The following is a 15870-nucleotide window of genomic DNA, read 5'->3' on the forward strand; positions in this document are numbered from 1 at the left end:
TTACTCGAATGAATTATGGTGTTGTTAATTTTGTTTAATACTAAAGCTAAATTCCCCAAGGCCAAGGTGGTTTCATGCTTCTGACGGTCAATTAGAGACCCCACGTAGGAACAGAAATTGACAATGTTGGCACGTGACCCGGTGACCGTGCCAAAACGTCTTCAATGCATAGAATTGGTTGCCGCGGTAATAATCCTAATCCTAAATAAAAACGTTTGGGCGTTCCAAGGTCAAATCCGGGGCCTATCCCTACCTCACTATTTAGCTTCTTTGGATTCTATTTTGCAACGTTGAAAAAACTTCACCACTTCTTTTTCCCTTCTTAGAGGGTGAAAAGTCCCGCGATAATAGTGACTCGATTGTCTATAACAGTAACAACTATTTTGGTACAATGGCTTGTAACTTCTCACCTGACATTGTTTGGCCCTGTTTCGGAGAAATTTGCTACTAGTAGTAACAATAAATACATATACTAATAAGTGGAAACAAAACATAAAGGTAAAATTAAATATGGGTCGGGTAGAATGTTTAAATTAAGCTTAACTTATACTAAATTATTCATATAATATATATTTTTTTATAATATTAAAGGTCATAAGGTGATAGAAGTATACTATGAAGATATCTGTGATTATGTAAACTGAGCATTTACTTTTTAGTCTATGTAAAAAAAACCATTTTTTTGTTTGTTTATTTGCTCTAGAAATGTGTTTTTGACAAATAAATACTTGTATATGAAAAATAAGAATTACAAGTAACACATTTTCATCAACGATAAACATTTTTTAAGGAACAAAAACAAACATTAGTAAAAAGCACAAACAAACATTTTTTAAGGAGCATTTTATAATATTGTGTTTTTTTCTATCTTTTCAACACATTGACATTTTACCTTATACTTTTGTTTAATCTCTTCACATCACTTCCCTTACTGTGGAAATTATTGTACCATTTTCTTGTCCAAATACAATTCCTCTTGACACAACGCAATGCCATGAAGGGAAAAAAAAGTCTTACACAAAAGAGAGAGAAAGAGAGACTTTTGTGGGTTTTATCAACAAATTTCTCAATGGCCATGATGAGTTTTTGCACGTAAAAATGCAAGCTTTTTTCTTTCCAGCCCATGAAGCTCCCGTAATATCTCAAGACACATTCCCACACTAAAACACTGATATAGAAGCCGTTGTTGAAAAACAACTCAAAGCAAGTTCTTTTGCAGACACACACACCAAGCTCATGGCTACTACCACATTCTGTACATACCTATTCCTTCTTCTCTCTGTGTACCTCTCAATCTTCATAAATCTTAGTTCATCTTCATCAGAGGGTGATATTCTTCTCTCCTTCAAGGCCTCCATTGAAGACTCCAAGAAGGCCTTGTCAAGCTGGTTCAACACTTCCTCAAACCACCACTGTAACTGGACTGGAATCACTTGCTCCACCACACCTTCACTCTCAGTAACTTCTATCAACCTTCAAAGCCTAAACCTTTCTGGAGATATCTCATCTTCAATATGTGACCTTCCAAATCTGTCTTATCTCAACCTTGCTGACAACATCTTCAACCAACCCATCCCTCTTCATCTCTCTCAGTGTAGTTCTTTGGAGACTTTGAATCTCAGCACCAACCTCATATGGGGCACTATCCCTTCTCAGATTTCTCAGTTTGGTTCATTGAAAGTGCTTGATTTGAGCAGAAACCACATAGAGGGAAACATTCCTGAAAGCATAGGCTCCTTGAAGAACCTCCAAGTTCTCAACTTGGGAAGCAACTTGCTTTCAGGTAGTGTACCTGCTGTCTTTGGAAATCTAACCAAACTTGAGGTTCTTGATTTGTCTCAGAATCCATACTTGGTGAGTGAGATTCCTGAGGACATTGGTGAGCTTGGAAATCTAAAGCAACTTCTGTTGCAAAGCTCTTCTTTTCAAGGTGGAATTCCAGAATCTCTGGTGGGCCTTGTCAGCTTGACCCATTTGGATCTCTCTGAGAACAACCTAACAGGTGGGGTTACAAAGGCTCTACAACCATCTTCTCTCAAGAACCTGGTTTCATTGGATGTTTCACAAAACAAGCTTTTGGGGCCATTTCCAAGTGGCATATGCAGGGGACAAGGCCTTATTATTAACCTCAGTCTCCACACAAATGCCTTCACTGGTTCAATACCTAATTCCATTGGTGAATGTAAGAGCCTTGAGAGGTTCCAAGTCCAGAACAATGGTTTCTCTGGTGATTTCCCCATTGGATTGTGGTCATTACCCAAAATTAAGCTCATCAGAGCTGAAAACAACAGATTCTCAGGGAAGATACCCGAGTCAGTTTCAGGAGCTGGTCAGTTGGAGCAAGTTCAACTTGACAACAACACCTTTGCTGGTAAAATTCCTCAAGGTCTTGGCCTTGTCAAGAGCTTATACAGATTTTCTGCTTCTCTCAACCGTTTCTATGGTGAACTTCCTCCGAACTTTTGTGACTCTCCTGTTATGAGCATAGTGAATCTCTCCCACAATTCTCTTTCTGGACAAATTCCAGAGCTGAAAAAATGCAGGAAACTTGTTTCATTGTCTTTAGCTGATAACAGTCTAATAGGAGAAATACCATCTTCCCTTGCTGAGCTACCTGTGCTTACTTACCTTGATCTTTCAGATAACAATCTCACTGGTTCAATCCCACAAGGGCTTCAAAACTTGAAGCTTGCTCTTTTCAATGTGTCCTTCAATCAGCTATCAGGTAAGGTACCATACTCCTTGATTTCTGGTCTCCCTGCCTCATTTTTGGAAGGAAACCCTGATCTTTGTGGCCCTGGATTGCCTAACTCTTGCTCTGATGACATGCCAAAACACCACATTGGTAGCACAACAACCTTAGCTTGTGCCCTCATCTCTTTAGCCTTTGTTGCTGGAACTGCCATTGTTGTTGGTGGCTTTATTTTGTATAGGAGATCTTGCAAGGGTGATCGAGTTGGCGTTTGGCGCTCGGTGTTCTTCTATCCTCTCAGGATTACTGAGCATGATCTGCTTATGGGGATGAATGAGAAGAGCTCAAGGGGAAATGGTGGGGCTTTTGGTAAAGTTTATGTTGTGAATTTGCCTAGTGGTGAACTAGTAGCTGTGAAGAAGTTGGTTAATTTTGGAAACCAGTCCTCAAAAAGTTTGAAGGCTGAGGTCAAGACTTTGGCAAAAATTAGGCACAAGAATGTTGTTAAAATTCTGGGGTTCTGCCACTCTGATGAGTCAGTATTTCTCATTTATGAGTACTTGCATGGAGGGAGCTTAGGGGATTTGATTTCTCGTCCGAATTTTCAGTTGCAGTGGGGACTTCGATTGAGAATTGCCATTGGAGTTGCTCAAGGACTGGCTTATCTTCACAAGGATTATGTCCCTCACTTGCTTCACAGAAATGTCAAGTCAAGTAACATTTTGTTGGAGGCAAACTTTGAGCCAAAACTCACAGATTTCGCTCTTGATCGAGTAGTGGGAGAAGCTGCATTTCAATCAGTTTTGAACTCTGAAGCAGCATCTTCATGTTACATTGCACCAGGTATGATAAGTTTTGCAAATGACTTAATTACATAAAACACTCACTTTAAGAGGAACAACTGAAAATGCATTCTCCCTTGACTGAACAAACTCATGTAATTCATAGAATTTCCTTTTGATACAAATTAAGACATACATGATTGCTTGAATGTTCACTTTATTATGAAATTGCTTGATTTTTTAGGCGAATTCTTGAGATGATTCATTTCGATACTTCTTGACCTTGGCTTCTGATTGAGTGTCTACTCTCTTTCTTTCTGCAAATTTTGCATTAGTGAGGCCTTGTGTGGCTTGTTAGCTGATAAATTTCACATGACTTTAGTGGATTTCAGTAGAGTTGCATCATCGTACTTGATTAACTATAACTACCTGAATTATGTTCCATATTTTCACATGAATATCCAGTAAACGGATTTATAACTCCATTTTATGAAATATACTATTGATAGAAAACAATGCCTAGAATATCATTAATATGAATGCTGGCAACAAATATGTAATTTTGCTTATTGTATTAGCTAACAGTAAAAATTACCATATTGTATTGTTGCAATGCAGAAAATGGTTACAGTAAGAAAGCAACTGAACAATTGGACATCTACAGCTTTGGTGTGGTATTGCTAGAGCTAGTGAGTGGCAGGAAAGCAGAGCAAACAGAGTCTAGTGACTCACTTGACATTGTGAAGTGGGTTAGAAGGAAAGTGAATATCACTAATGGGGTGCAACAAGTTCTTGACCCTAAAATCTCACACACTTGTCACCAAGAAATGATTGGAGCCTTAGACATTGCGCTTCGTTGCACTTCTGTGGTGCCTGAGAAAAGGCCATCCATGGTAGAAGTTGTAAGAGGCCTTCTGTCCTTGGAGTCAAGAACTTGCATTGCAAATTTGCATGAACCATATGAGGAACCCTCCATTCCAGTCTGAACTTCTATGTTCCAACTCAAAGACTGCCTTGTTTTTTTGTTGAGTCTTTGTATGTAAATTTTAAGCTTTGTATTTCACATCATTTTTGGTTTCTTTTCAATCTGATGATTATATAGGAATGGTTTGGCCATGATACATTCTCTGTTTGGCATTGGATTACAAATGTTAATGATACTAAGGAGTACCATCACGTGTTTGTTTAGTTAGACACATACTTTTATGATGTAGGCTCAAGGTTGAAGGAGATAACACCAACTTCACAATACTATTTTTTTTCTGTTACTGTGGCATGTGGAGGAACAAACTATATTATGCATAAAGGCCGGCCACAACGGTGTAAAAACAAGTGAAATTTTTTGTATTGGCAAAAGAATGAGTTGATAGAATCAGGGGAAGTATATGAGCCATGAAAAGTGGTTTGACATGTTGCATTGTGTCTCAATATTAAGTTTGCTAATTTCTTTAGTCAAAGTGGTAAAGACTAGCAAAAGAAAAATATTATAAAATAAATAAACGATATAAAACAATAGCTGAAATTTCTAAAAATATGGTTAGACAATTTTTATTTTCTTTTTCTTTTTTTTATTAATTAAAATACACAACTTAGAGAATGACACTCTTGCTCTTAAACATTTTTATTACACATTTTAATATTATATCTTCTTAATTTCAAAGTGCATTTTACATACAGTCCTTGCAAGTTGCAATAAGATTTTTTTTTAACTCTCAACTATCTCAAACTATACTATTTTTATATTTATATGTATATTTATTCTTAACCTCATATCCCTTTGAAATCACTCAATTTGATCTCCATTTTTAAATTAATCTCAATAGTTTTATTAAATAAATTGGCAAGAATTAAACATAACTTTATATTACAATTTAAATGATTCATAATAAATTAGAAAATAATATATATATATTTATATTTAAATGATTCATAATAAATTTTAATTATAATATAATTTATATATTAAAAAATATTTATTTAATGATATAAAAATAACCATTTATCATGTCATTCCTATGTAATGCTAATACACTTAAAAAAATGGGCCAACTTATTTTGGACTAAAGTGTTACCTTTACTCGTGTTAAATCCTTTGTTTAAGTATTTTAGTAAGAATCAATTCTTAATCAATTAAATTCTTTATCATGTCAAATATTTATTTATATTTAATGGTTTTTTTTTTCTAAATCAAACTACTTTTCAAGTTTTGCAAGTCAAACTTGACAATTATTTTTGTTGGAAAATAAGAGAAATTCAATTATCAGAATAAATTCATTTTCCCTTTCCTTTTTTTTTAAGTGTTGGAAAATAAATTTAGTAAACTCTCAAGATTTAATCATCGCTCACGTCGGAAAAAAAAATCATCACATAGAATGAATGAAATCTACAAATACCCACCTCTCTCGTTAATTTAATCACACTTTTAAAATCTACATTGCATACACTTACACATACAATGTGACTAATTTACTTATTTTCTTTTTCCTCCTCTCCTTTTACTTTGTTTCATGTTCCAACATTTTGTCATGAAGTTCAAATATCATGATGGCCAAAAACAAAGGACACCATCTCCAAGGTTAAACCCTTTTCCCATAATTTCTTACATTTCTGGGTGTCCATTACAAGGTAACATTTGTTTTCTTCATGTTCTTATCAAGTGACCCATTTGTTTAATGTGGTGATCGACAAAAATGAGACAAAAATTTTAGACTAGAAATTAAAGGAAAACAAAAATGGTAACTTAGCCATTTTTTAAATGCTTATCCTTTTCGATTTACTCACTTTTATGTCTATGTATAAATTGAATTTTAATAATGCTTTAAAAAATACTAATAATTTAAAATAATCGTATATCATAAATTAAATTATTCATTGTTCATTTTAAGAATGTCCTAAAAAAATTGTCAACAGTCAAAACGTATTTAATGATATTTATTTATTATAAAATTTGATTATATACAAATAAACATTTACCTGTATAATTCACATATCAAAATACTATTTTCTATTTATTTATCTATCTATATTAGGTGTATAATTCAAATAAACACATCCAATGATAAATAAAGTGTTTAATGTATTATAATTCCAAAGAAATTATAAATTAAGTCTTAAAATGTTTAGTTTAAAATATTAAATGCACCTTTATTTATTTCCTTTTAGATTTTAATTAAAGGATTTCGTCGGATAGAGCATAAATTTTACACTAATATTTAACCCTTACATTTGATTTGACAGTTCAAGATTATAAATATATAGGATTCGAGTAAATTCATCAAATTATAAATAAAAGAGAAATATTTTTTTTTTACAATAACATATATAATAGTTTGTACCATAATAACATTTTTGTTAAAAGAGTTAGTTTGTACCATAATAACATTTTTGTTAAAAGAGTTTAACTCGATTGATTAAATGAATTATCATAAACTCTTTGATATTGATTTTTATTTTTTATCAATAAAAAAATAATAGTAATATTTTTTGTGTCTGTCTTTCTTTTGCACATAATTTAATATATATTTCATAATGAAAAAAGAGATAAATACAAAAAATAAGTTTATAAAATTTATTGTATTGTTTTATATATCCAAATAAAATATTTAATATATAATTAATTCAAAGAAATTATTTAGTATTCTTTTTTTTGAAAGAAAATTTATTTATTATGTCTTAAAGTATTTAGTAAAAATGTTAAATGTTGATTTGTTAATATCCTTTTAGATTTAAAGGGATCCATGGTATAGAGCATAAATTTTACACAAATATTTAACGTTTTTCATCTGATTTATTTGACACTTCAGGATTTTCCCAATTCAACGAAGCAAGAGGTTCATGCATTTATGAAGGAAATATAAAATCAATATTTTTTATTATGCAGGAAATCAATATTTTTTATTATGCAGGAAATCAATATTCAATAAAAAATAAATAAAAAGGAAGTACATTTAATATTATAAATTCATTTTTCTAAAACATAATTTACAGCTTATCTATAATTATTAATAATGAGAATTATCTCATTTAGTATCCACATTTCATTGGATAATTTATCCTTAAATCACTTCTTAAATTTAAATTTTTTCTTCTAACCTACATTAACTTCCTATTACTTTTATATTAATTGTTAGGTTTTTTATTCTATCATTTTTAACTGTATTTAACTTCTATTTTTTCTATTATTTAACTGTATTTAACCACAGTAGATATTTTTTCTACTCTTCCCCTAGTTTGAATAATGTAAACTACAGCAGTATATTAGCATGCACTAATTAATTAACATGTGATTGGTTCGAATAAAATTGTGTTAAAATTTTTTAAATAAGATTTTGAGTTTGAGTGTTATAAATAAAAAACGTGAAGAAGAAAGATTTTCCTAAAAATTATCTAAATTTGCTGACAAAATTTGTTATTAATAAAAAAACGTGACTAATAACATAGTGCACCAATAAATTACCCAATTAAAATCTAATATTTAAGAAATAAAATAAAATAGTTTAGTATAGCTTTTATTCTCTTTCCACGTATTATGAAGTCAAGACTAAGCCGACTCCAGAAAGTAAACAAATCTCCTTGTGAACTTTATCATTTATGAAATAAGAGATTTTGCTGTAATGAAATCGAATGACATTAAATAAACATTGAAAGAGTGTTGTACAATCTGTAAAGAAAAAACAGTGTTCTATACAATCTGTAAAAAGTTCAGTATTATTCCGTCGATTTTTGACATATTCTGTAATACATGCAACTTAATTACAGAAAGAAACTCACATATATTGTTTAATTAAATTACGTAAAAGGTGTTTAACTTAATTAATTAGTTCAACAGAGTATTTATATTATAAATATTTTAATAGTATATTTAATTTCTATGGATAAAAAAATTACTAGTTATTAGTCCTTACTTTTTTTTTAAAGATTTTCGATAGAGATTTATTATGATAACTTCATTAATAATGAACATCCTTCAAATATACCAGTGACTTTTCTCCCTACTGATCTTGATATCTATATTTTTTACTATTAGTTTTTGTGGCTATTAGTTTTATCTGATGTATATTTCCCACACAAAAAAATATTGGAAATATTATTTAAAAAATTAATATATAAAATATTTTCATTTGAAATTTAAACAATGTATTGGTAATACTTTCTCACAAATTTTTTTAACTTTTAATTCTTTAACTATAATATCCTAAAAATTCTTTATGTTGATTTTTCACATGTTATATATATATATATATATATATATATATATATATATATATGAAAATTTTGTGCATTTCTCTATTTTCTTAAACGTACGTACACGAATTTTAATATGAACCCACCCATTTAATTTCTAAGAGATAGGTTCATAGAAAATGTTCATATGATATGGTGATCATGTCAATTTTTTTTAATAAGCATATTGTCATGTCAATTCACCGAGCTATTCCCAACCCATATTAACATTTTTCCTTTTATCATTTTATAATATTAAATATATATTTTATTTTTGCATTCACCGACTCCCAACTCATATTGACATTTTTCCTTTTATCATTTTATAATATTAAATGTATTTTTTATTTTATTTTGCATTGAATGACTGATTATACAATATTCTCTCTCTTCAATAAAATTATTAATCATATTCAACTATTGAGTTGAAAAAAAAACTACCTAAAATATAGTTCATTTTCAAAAAATTACTTAAGATTCTTTTTTTTTTTCTCTAGGTAAGCATAAACCTCTCCATATCATTAATTTGTTTTTTTTTTCAATTTTAAAAAAATGTAATACATTTCCTCGTGGGGATACTCGAATCCTCCCAAACTGTAATTTCGGTAGTTAATAAATTCAATACCAGGTGCAGTTCAGGATTACTGTTGAAAATTACACAGTAATTAAATTAAATTACATTAATGAAACAAACTAAAAAAATTCAATACCATGCTCTCTGCTACTTGGAACCCTAGTACAAAAGGGGAAGACAAGACACCGAAAATTAAAGAAACAAACAAACTCAACAAGTGCGAGAAATTCAAATCCCCTTTTTTTTATTAACTCTAACAACAACAAGAAAAACACTGATATACAACGGATGTAGGTAATTATTGCACAGCTTCCACCAGAGGTTAACTTCAAAATGGAACCAAAGACCCAAATCAATTACCAGCTACTAACTGAAAGCAGAGAAATTCGAAGTCCTTTCTTCTATTCTGAGGAACAGCGAAGTCAGACGCGGCAGAGATTTGAACCTGAAGAGGAGAAAACTCTAGCTGAATTTGGAGAAAACAACGATGCTTGAACGTGTTTTACTGAAAGCGCCAACTTAACCGAAGAAGTAAAACGATGTCGTTGCAGAACAAAAATTAATGACCTGGGGAGGCTTTTAATTACGTGATTAGTTACTAGACGTAATGCTGTGAGACTCCCATCTATCACGTTATCATTTAACCGATATAACATGACAATAATTATTAAAATGAAACGCGAAATTTTTTCAGATATATATCGAAAAAAATGTTAGATAATTTTTTGAAAACGGATTATATTTTAATTAAACAAAAAAAAATCATGGCCAAATATTGGTGTGAAAGTCTAGGCCAATTAACCAAGTCTGAGTTAGCTATAAGAAATCTTAACCAAACGTTACCGATCTATTCCAACGTTATAAACAAAACCTCTGACTTCTACCTCCCAAATTATTATACTCACTCCAGCACCATATAGATTGACCTTGTAAGAATTATACTCTCTGCTTGAAGAACAAATATGGTACCACCAACCATGTTGTCCACTCGAGTCACCAGTTATACCCCATCACCTTATGAATCCACAGATTGGAAATTCTTCTCAAGGGTCGATGAACAATTTGCCTTGTTGTTCACTCAAGCAATGTCATATCTCATCCGTATTAGAGGGAATTCTAGACGAAAAATACATAGAAGAATGTCTAATCCCCCATCCAAGTTATTGTCGCACAAACATGACCCCTATGCAATGTACGTGCCATCTATGGCAATTTATTACTTCTTACAATAATACACTCAATTTTATTTTTCTTTTTGTGAAATATCGTGACAGGAATGAGAATGATCGAAAACAACATGGAGAGCATCGTAGTTTTAGTGAAATGATTCACGGAGGGAAGAGTGTATATCGAGGAGTAATCAAGTATGATTTTATTTGAAATTAAGCTATTGCTTACGTTTGTGTTCCAATATTTTGTGACCTTGATGAGATGTAAAATTAATTTTGATTGATTATATAGGTGTAACTACCCGCGTTTCGAAGCATATGTGTGGGATAACTCCGATCCAGGGAAGAGAGGAAGACCATGTTGAAATAGCCTTTATTAAAATATAATTAAAGCTTTTCAATTCTCCATTTATTTGCTACCTCAAATTACTCACTAACTTGACTTCGTTTTTTACTTGTATATATGCCTGGATCTTCTTCAACTATTGCAGTTTATGTGGGTAAGTACACATTTTTTTTTCTGTTTTAAATGTTGCTTATATTAATGTTAATAGCCGAAGATAAAATCTATGTTTTCCTCAATTGAAAAGCACACATGTAGGATTTTCCATATGAATCTTTATTTTCTTGTTTTGTTTTTCATTGATACTAATTGGATTTTCCATATGTAGAATTTCTTTTTTTCGTTTGAGTTGGCAGGTGTTTATTCTACTGAAGTTGACGCCGCCAAAGCCCATGATTTAGTGTCGGTGAAGATTGGGGGCTTAAAAGCATTAACGAATTTTCCTGTATGTCATCGTAGATAGATTTATGAATGTTATTGCAAAATCATTTTGTGGCGGATTTTGATTTAATTATTATTAATTACTTGAATTCCATTTCATAAACATACCATTATTCGTAGGTGAGACGCAATTTGGACGAAATGCAATGGATGAGCACAACGGAATTTATATTCTGCTGTTAGATGGTAAGATGTGAATTGTGTGTATATGTGTGTTTTTTTTTTAGAGGGTGTGTATATGTGTTATATGTGCACCATGTGTTTACATGTTTATTAAAATGGTGTGTATGTGTGTTTACATGTATATCTTACACCAAATGCGAAGTTGCATTAAGTTACATTATTAATCATGTGTTAGTTGCATATAATACTTAACAAAATATGAGTGATGTGTAACATGTACTTGGTAAATAAAATTGATCAACATGACTTATTTGGTGAGTTATATATTAAAGAAAAAGTTCTATAAAATTTAAATTATATATAATTTATATAACTTCAATTTAAAACTTTTTTTGACAGTATTTCTTATTTTTCAAATCACCTATGTAAAATCGGTTCTTATCAAAGTAAGATTTTAAATTGTTCTTGTGATGTTTAACATTATAGGAAATTAATAACCATTTTTTAAAAATGTTCAACCATTGGTAGGATGTTCGTAATTAAGAATTTAAGATAAAGAAAGTCATTGATTCCATAAAAACTTGACAAAATTTCAGGACGGGAAAGGACTATAGTGACGGTGAGTGTGACTCCCCTTACCGTGGCGTCTACAGGTTTGCATTTTCCCTTTCTTTCTCTCTTTCATTAGTTTATTTTATTATGCTTCTCTCTCTCTCATTCCTATCAGATCAATCAGGGTCCCAATAAGCAAGAAATGGGAAGCGAGGCTGGGTCGTGAGGGATCACTAAACATGCACTCGGGAACTTATTGTGAGTTCATATTCTAACCCTTCCAATTCATTTCTAATTTATGCCTCCACACTGTGAATAGTAGTTAAGCATCAACGTGTATGTTTTTTTATCTGATAAATATTAATTATTAGAATGTCAATTTTATTAACATAAGAGATTAAATTTGTGATTTTTTTTCCTTAAATCATCCAATCTATTTTATATTTTCACATCAACATGTATGTATAATGTATCTCAAGTGTATGTTAGTTACTTAGTTATTAATGTACATAATCAATAGACAATGTTTGCACATTGCAGTAAATATATCATATTTGTCTAAGTTTATAATGTAAGACATATATATGTTTGTCTACTTCAACAACAACAACTACAACCAGTTTCTGTCTCAGGGTTCTAACCGTCCTGTGCTTGCTCATGGTACCCAAAATCTTAATTTGGATAATTGAGTCAGTTTCCCTGATTGTCCATCTGGTTTTGGAGAAAATTTGCTAGGGGGGAACTTGGAATTGGAACCTTCGAGAAATATTAATGTACAACCTCTAGCACAAGTCACGGTGAATGAAAGTACAGGAGCAACAAATGCTGTTTCTTCATTAGGAACACAAATCCAAACAGTGGCCGGAACCATCTAATCAGGAATTTGGAGCTACACAGCTACCGTTTCCTGAAGTGAACACAAGTTTTGAACCTTACAACTTCCAAGACAATACTTTGAATCAGATACCACATGAGAACTTGAACTTCAGCCTTTCTGATAGTTTTCAGAACCCTAGTTCTGAACCAAACAACAACGGTTCACAAGGTGAGACCAGTGGATGTCAAATTGACTTGGACATGAGAGATTATCTCAACAGATCTTATATAGAAGAAAATGATTTTGCTTCTGATTTTGGCATGTTTGGAGCAATGAATGGGGATAGACAAGGCCTCTAGTACGTACTGCTAGTAACTACAGGCTTAGTTTACAGAATAAGAACCGGTTAGTTTTCATTTGTCATTCAGAGCAGATGCAACTTTAGCTCAAACAATGTGGTTTGAATAAGCGAATATGATTTAGAATTAGTCTTGAGTCAAGTTTCTTAAAAACTCAGATTTCTGTTACCTATGATTGAGACTTTTGATAGACGAATCCAGATGGTTAATTTTATCTTACCTTAATAAATTTGGAATGTGAACATTGTTGTTTTCGTGAGACTAGTCTCATGAACTCAGGTTCAATTTGGAAAGGTCTAAATAAGACATGGTGAAACGAATTAAGAAGTTCTGAATTGATTAATTAACTGCATCTTTTCACCTGATTAGGAACGTAATTGCTTCTCGTTCATTTAGACATTGGCAACTAAATTTTGGTAAATCTTCGAATGGATTCAAAGGTATATGAATTCGTGCCTAACTATTGTAGTGAAGTTATAATTTTATATATCATAGATATATAATTATATCGAGTTAGTTTATTAAAAATATAGTTGTTAACATTTTCCGATCAGAAAAAAAAGTAAGATCTAAAATAAATTTTCATTGAGATTTTTTTTTTAATTTTAAATGAGAGTAATAAATTGAATATTTTTATTAACATGTGAAATTTTTTGTTTTTTTTTCCTTTATAAAAACTAATAAGTACCAAATAATTTGGTTTGTTGATAGATCTAAAACTTGAGGAGCTTATGCTTAAGTTTGGCTACCTATAATAAGGGCATATTAGATAAAGCAAAAATTTATGATACAAATGTTAGTAATACTATCTTTGGCTGAAATTTATAAAAAAATTATAATTTTTTTTGTGTTTCATAATTTATTTAATGATTCTTTCTTACTTTAATAATTTTTAATAAATTTTAATCAATAATAAAATGTATGTTAAAAAAATGTATTAGAAAGTACAATTAACACTTTTCACTAACTAATTCATACGAAATGTGAATGGAATAAGGCTCAAGATTCATTAGCCAATATGACTTTCTATCAAAATGAAATATATTGGGATGAGAATATTCCTCACCAACTAGCTTCTGTTATTTCTTCTTATTTTACTACATATTTCAGTTGAATAAAGCCCAATTCATTTCTAAAAAAAATCTCAAATATTTTAATAATATTATTATTCTTGATAATGTAATGTACAATTAATTATGCTTGGTAAAATAAACATATTATTTATTCTATTTTGTGGAATCTTTAAATATGTCAATAATCTAATTGTAGGTCTTATCAATATATAATATGATTTATAAAGGAGTGGATATGTGCTCCTCCAAATATTTAATGATGATAATTTTCATCTCCCACTGTTTACTTGCAATTTATTTTGTATAAATGCTTAGAGTCAAACATGTCTTGCAGTGAAGTTGGAATTCAAAGTCAAATTCTTTATCTCAGTCAAAGAAATTCAAATTGACTTAATATTTTAAAAATAATCATATTTAAATTCTACCCAAAATTTACAAAATATTTATTGTTTCTCTAAATTAAATAAGACTATACTCATTTAAGTCTATGTTGTTTTTTAAAAAGAAAAGAAAATAAAACCTAACACAAATCATCGAATTTACAACTTTAAACCCTTTCCCCATGGGAAAAATGCGAACCTTACACCACTTTTTTCTGTTACGTTGAAATATAATATACAATTTAGTCTATTATTTAACTCAATTAACACCATTAAAGTAAACTACACGATTTTCCTTCTGATGAATATTAGTATGTTTGTTAGTTGATTAATGCCACGATTCTCGAACCTGGTCACCTCAATGCTTGAAAACAATCTGAATTGCTAAGCAAGAAGCCAAAACAGCCAGTCCGCTAATGAATCAGAGTTTGTGCATGCATGCCCTCTCCCCTGAAGCATGCAAGCTAAAGAGTAGAGAAAAACACCTGTAACCATTTCCAAGATAGAACCTGAACAAAGTATCACCTCCATTACCAACCTTACGTTTTAAAGAACCTAAGAACAATCCCCCTCTTCACGCCCCTAACACCCTCATCAAGCTTCCACACACAGGATCCTTTAGAGCTAGGAAGCATAGACACCCCGGTCTCTTGTCGTGTCCGGTGTCCGGTGTCCGGTGTCCGACATGACACGACACCGACACCAACACGACACTGATGCCCATGTCTGGATTAAGTTTGATGTATTTGACAGGTGTCTAATTATCTATTCTGTGTCATGTCCGGTGTCCGTGTCAATGTCAATGTTTCATACCTTTAGAGTCATCACCCACAGCCTTCCCATTCCGCGACCCATATAAACAGACCAATACCTTATTCCATAGATCCTTCTTCTCCGCCACTTCCTTAATAACGCATAATTAAAGCATCTCAAATCTCTCACACCCAGATCACCTACCTCCTTAGAAGCGCACATCCTCTCCCATTTAACCTAATGTATTTTTCTAAACTCCTCTCACCCATCCCAGAAAAAAGATTTATAAAGAGATTCAAGGCCAGAAATAATACCTGCTGAAACCTTGAAGAATGAGAGATAATTCGTTAAAAGATATGAGTATTACAATGCTTGTCCCCTCTTATAATAAAATATATAGTTTAGTCCATTTAGTTTAATAACATTTCTAAACCATATTAAGATATATATACTTAAATAGTTAATTTTAACTTAACAATTTATTCTTCACTCACTTAATTCAATAATTTTTTAAACTATATAGTTAAATTTAAAATTATTAAAATAATTGTCAAGAATATAAATTATTATACAAATGCATGCATGATGC

The 15870-nt window shown here is 31.1% G+C and overlaps 1 protein-coding gene across 2 annotated transcripts; it reads left to right on the forward strand.

Annotated features, from left to right (window-relative positions):
- The first annotated feature begins 123 nt into the window (after positions 1–123).
- LOC100305363 (protein kinase) lies at positions 124–6690 on the forward strand. 2 transcript variants are annotated; one of them, NM_001251120.1, is made up of 4 exons: positions 124–186; positions 1351–3535; positions 4093–4376; positions 6637–6690. In NM_001251120.1, exons 1-4 carry the CDS (start codon positions 124–126, stop codon positions 6688–6690), a joined length of 2586 nt encoding a protein of 861 aa, NP_001238049.1. The 2 variants fall into 2 exon arrangements, with proteins under 2 accessions (NP_001238049.1, XP_006576139.1); XM_006576076.4 differs by lacking the exons at positions 124–186; positions 6637–6690 and having other exon boundaries at positions 941–3535; positions 4093–4650.
- Positions 6691–15870: the final 9180 nt, after the last annotated feature.

This window comes from Glycine max, chromosome 3 (assembly GCF_000004515.6).
Source record: "Glycine max cultivar Williams 82 chromosome 3, Glycine_max_v4.0, whole genome shotgun sequence".
Lineage (NCBI taxonomy): Eukaryota > Viridiplantae > Streptophyta > Magnoliopsida > Fabales > Fabaceae > Glycine > Glycine max.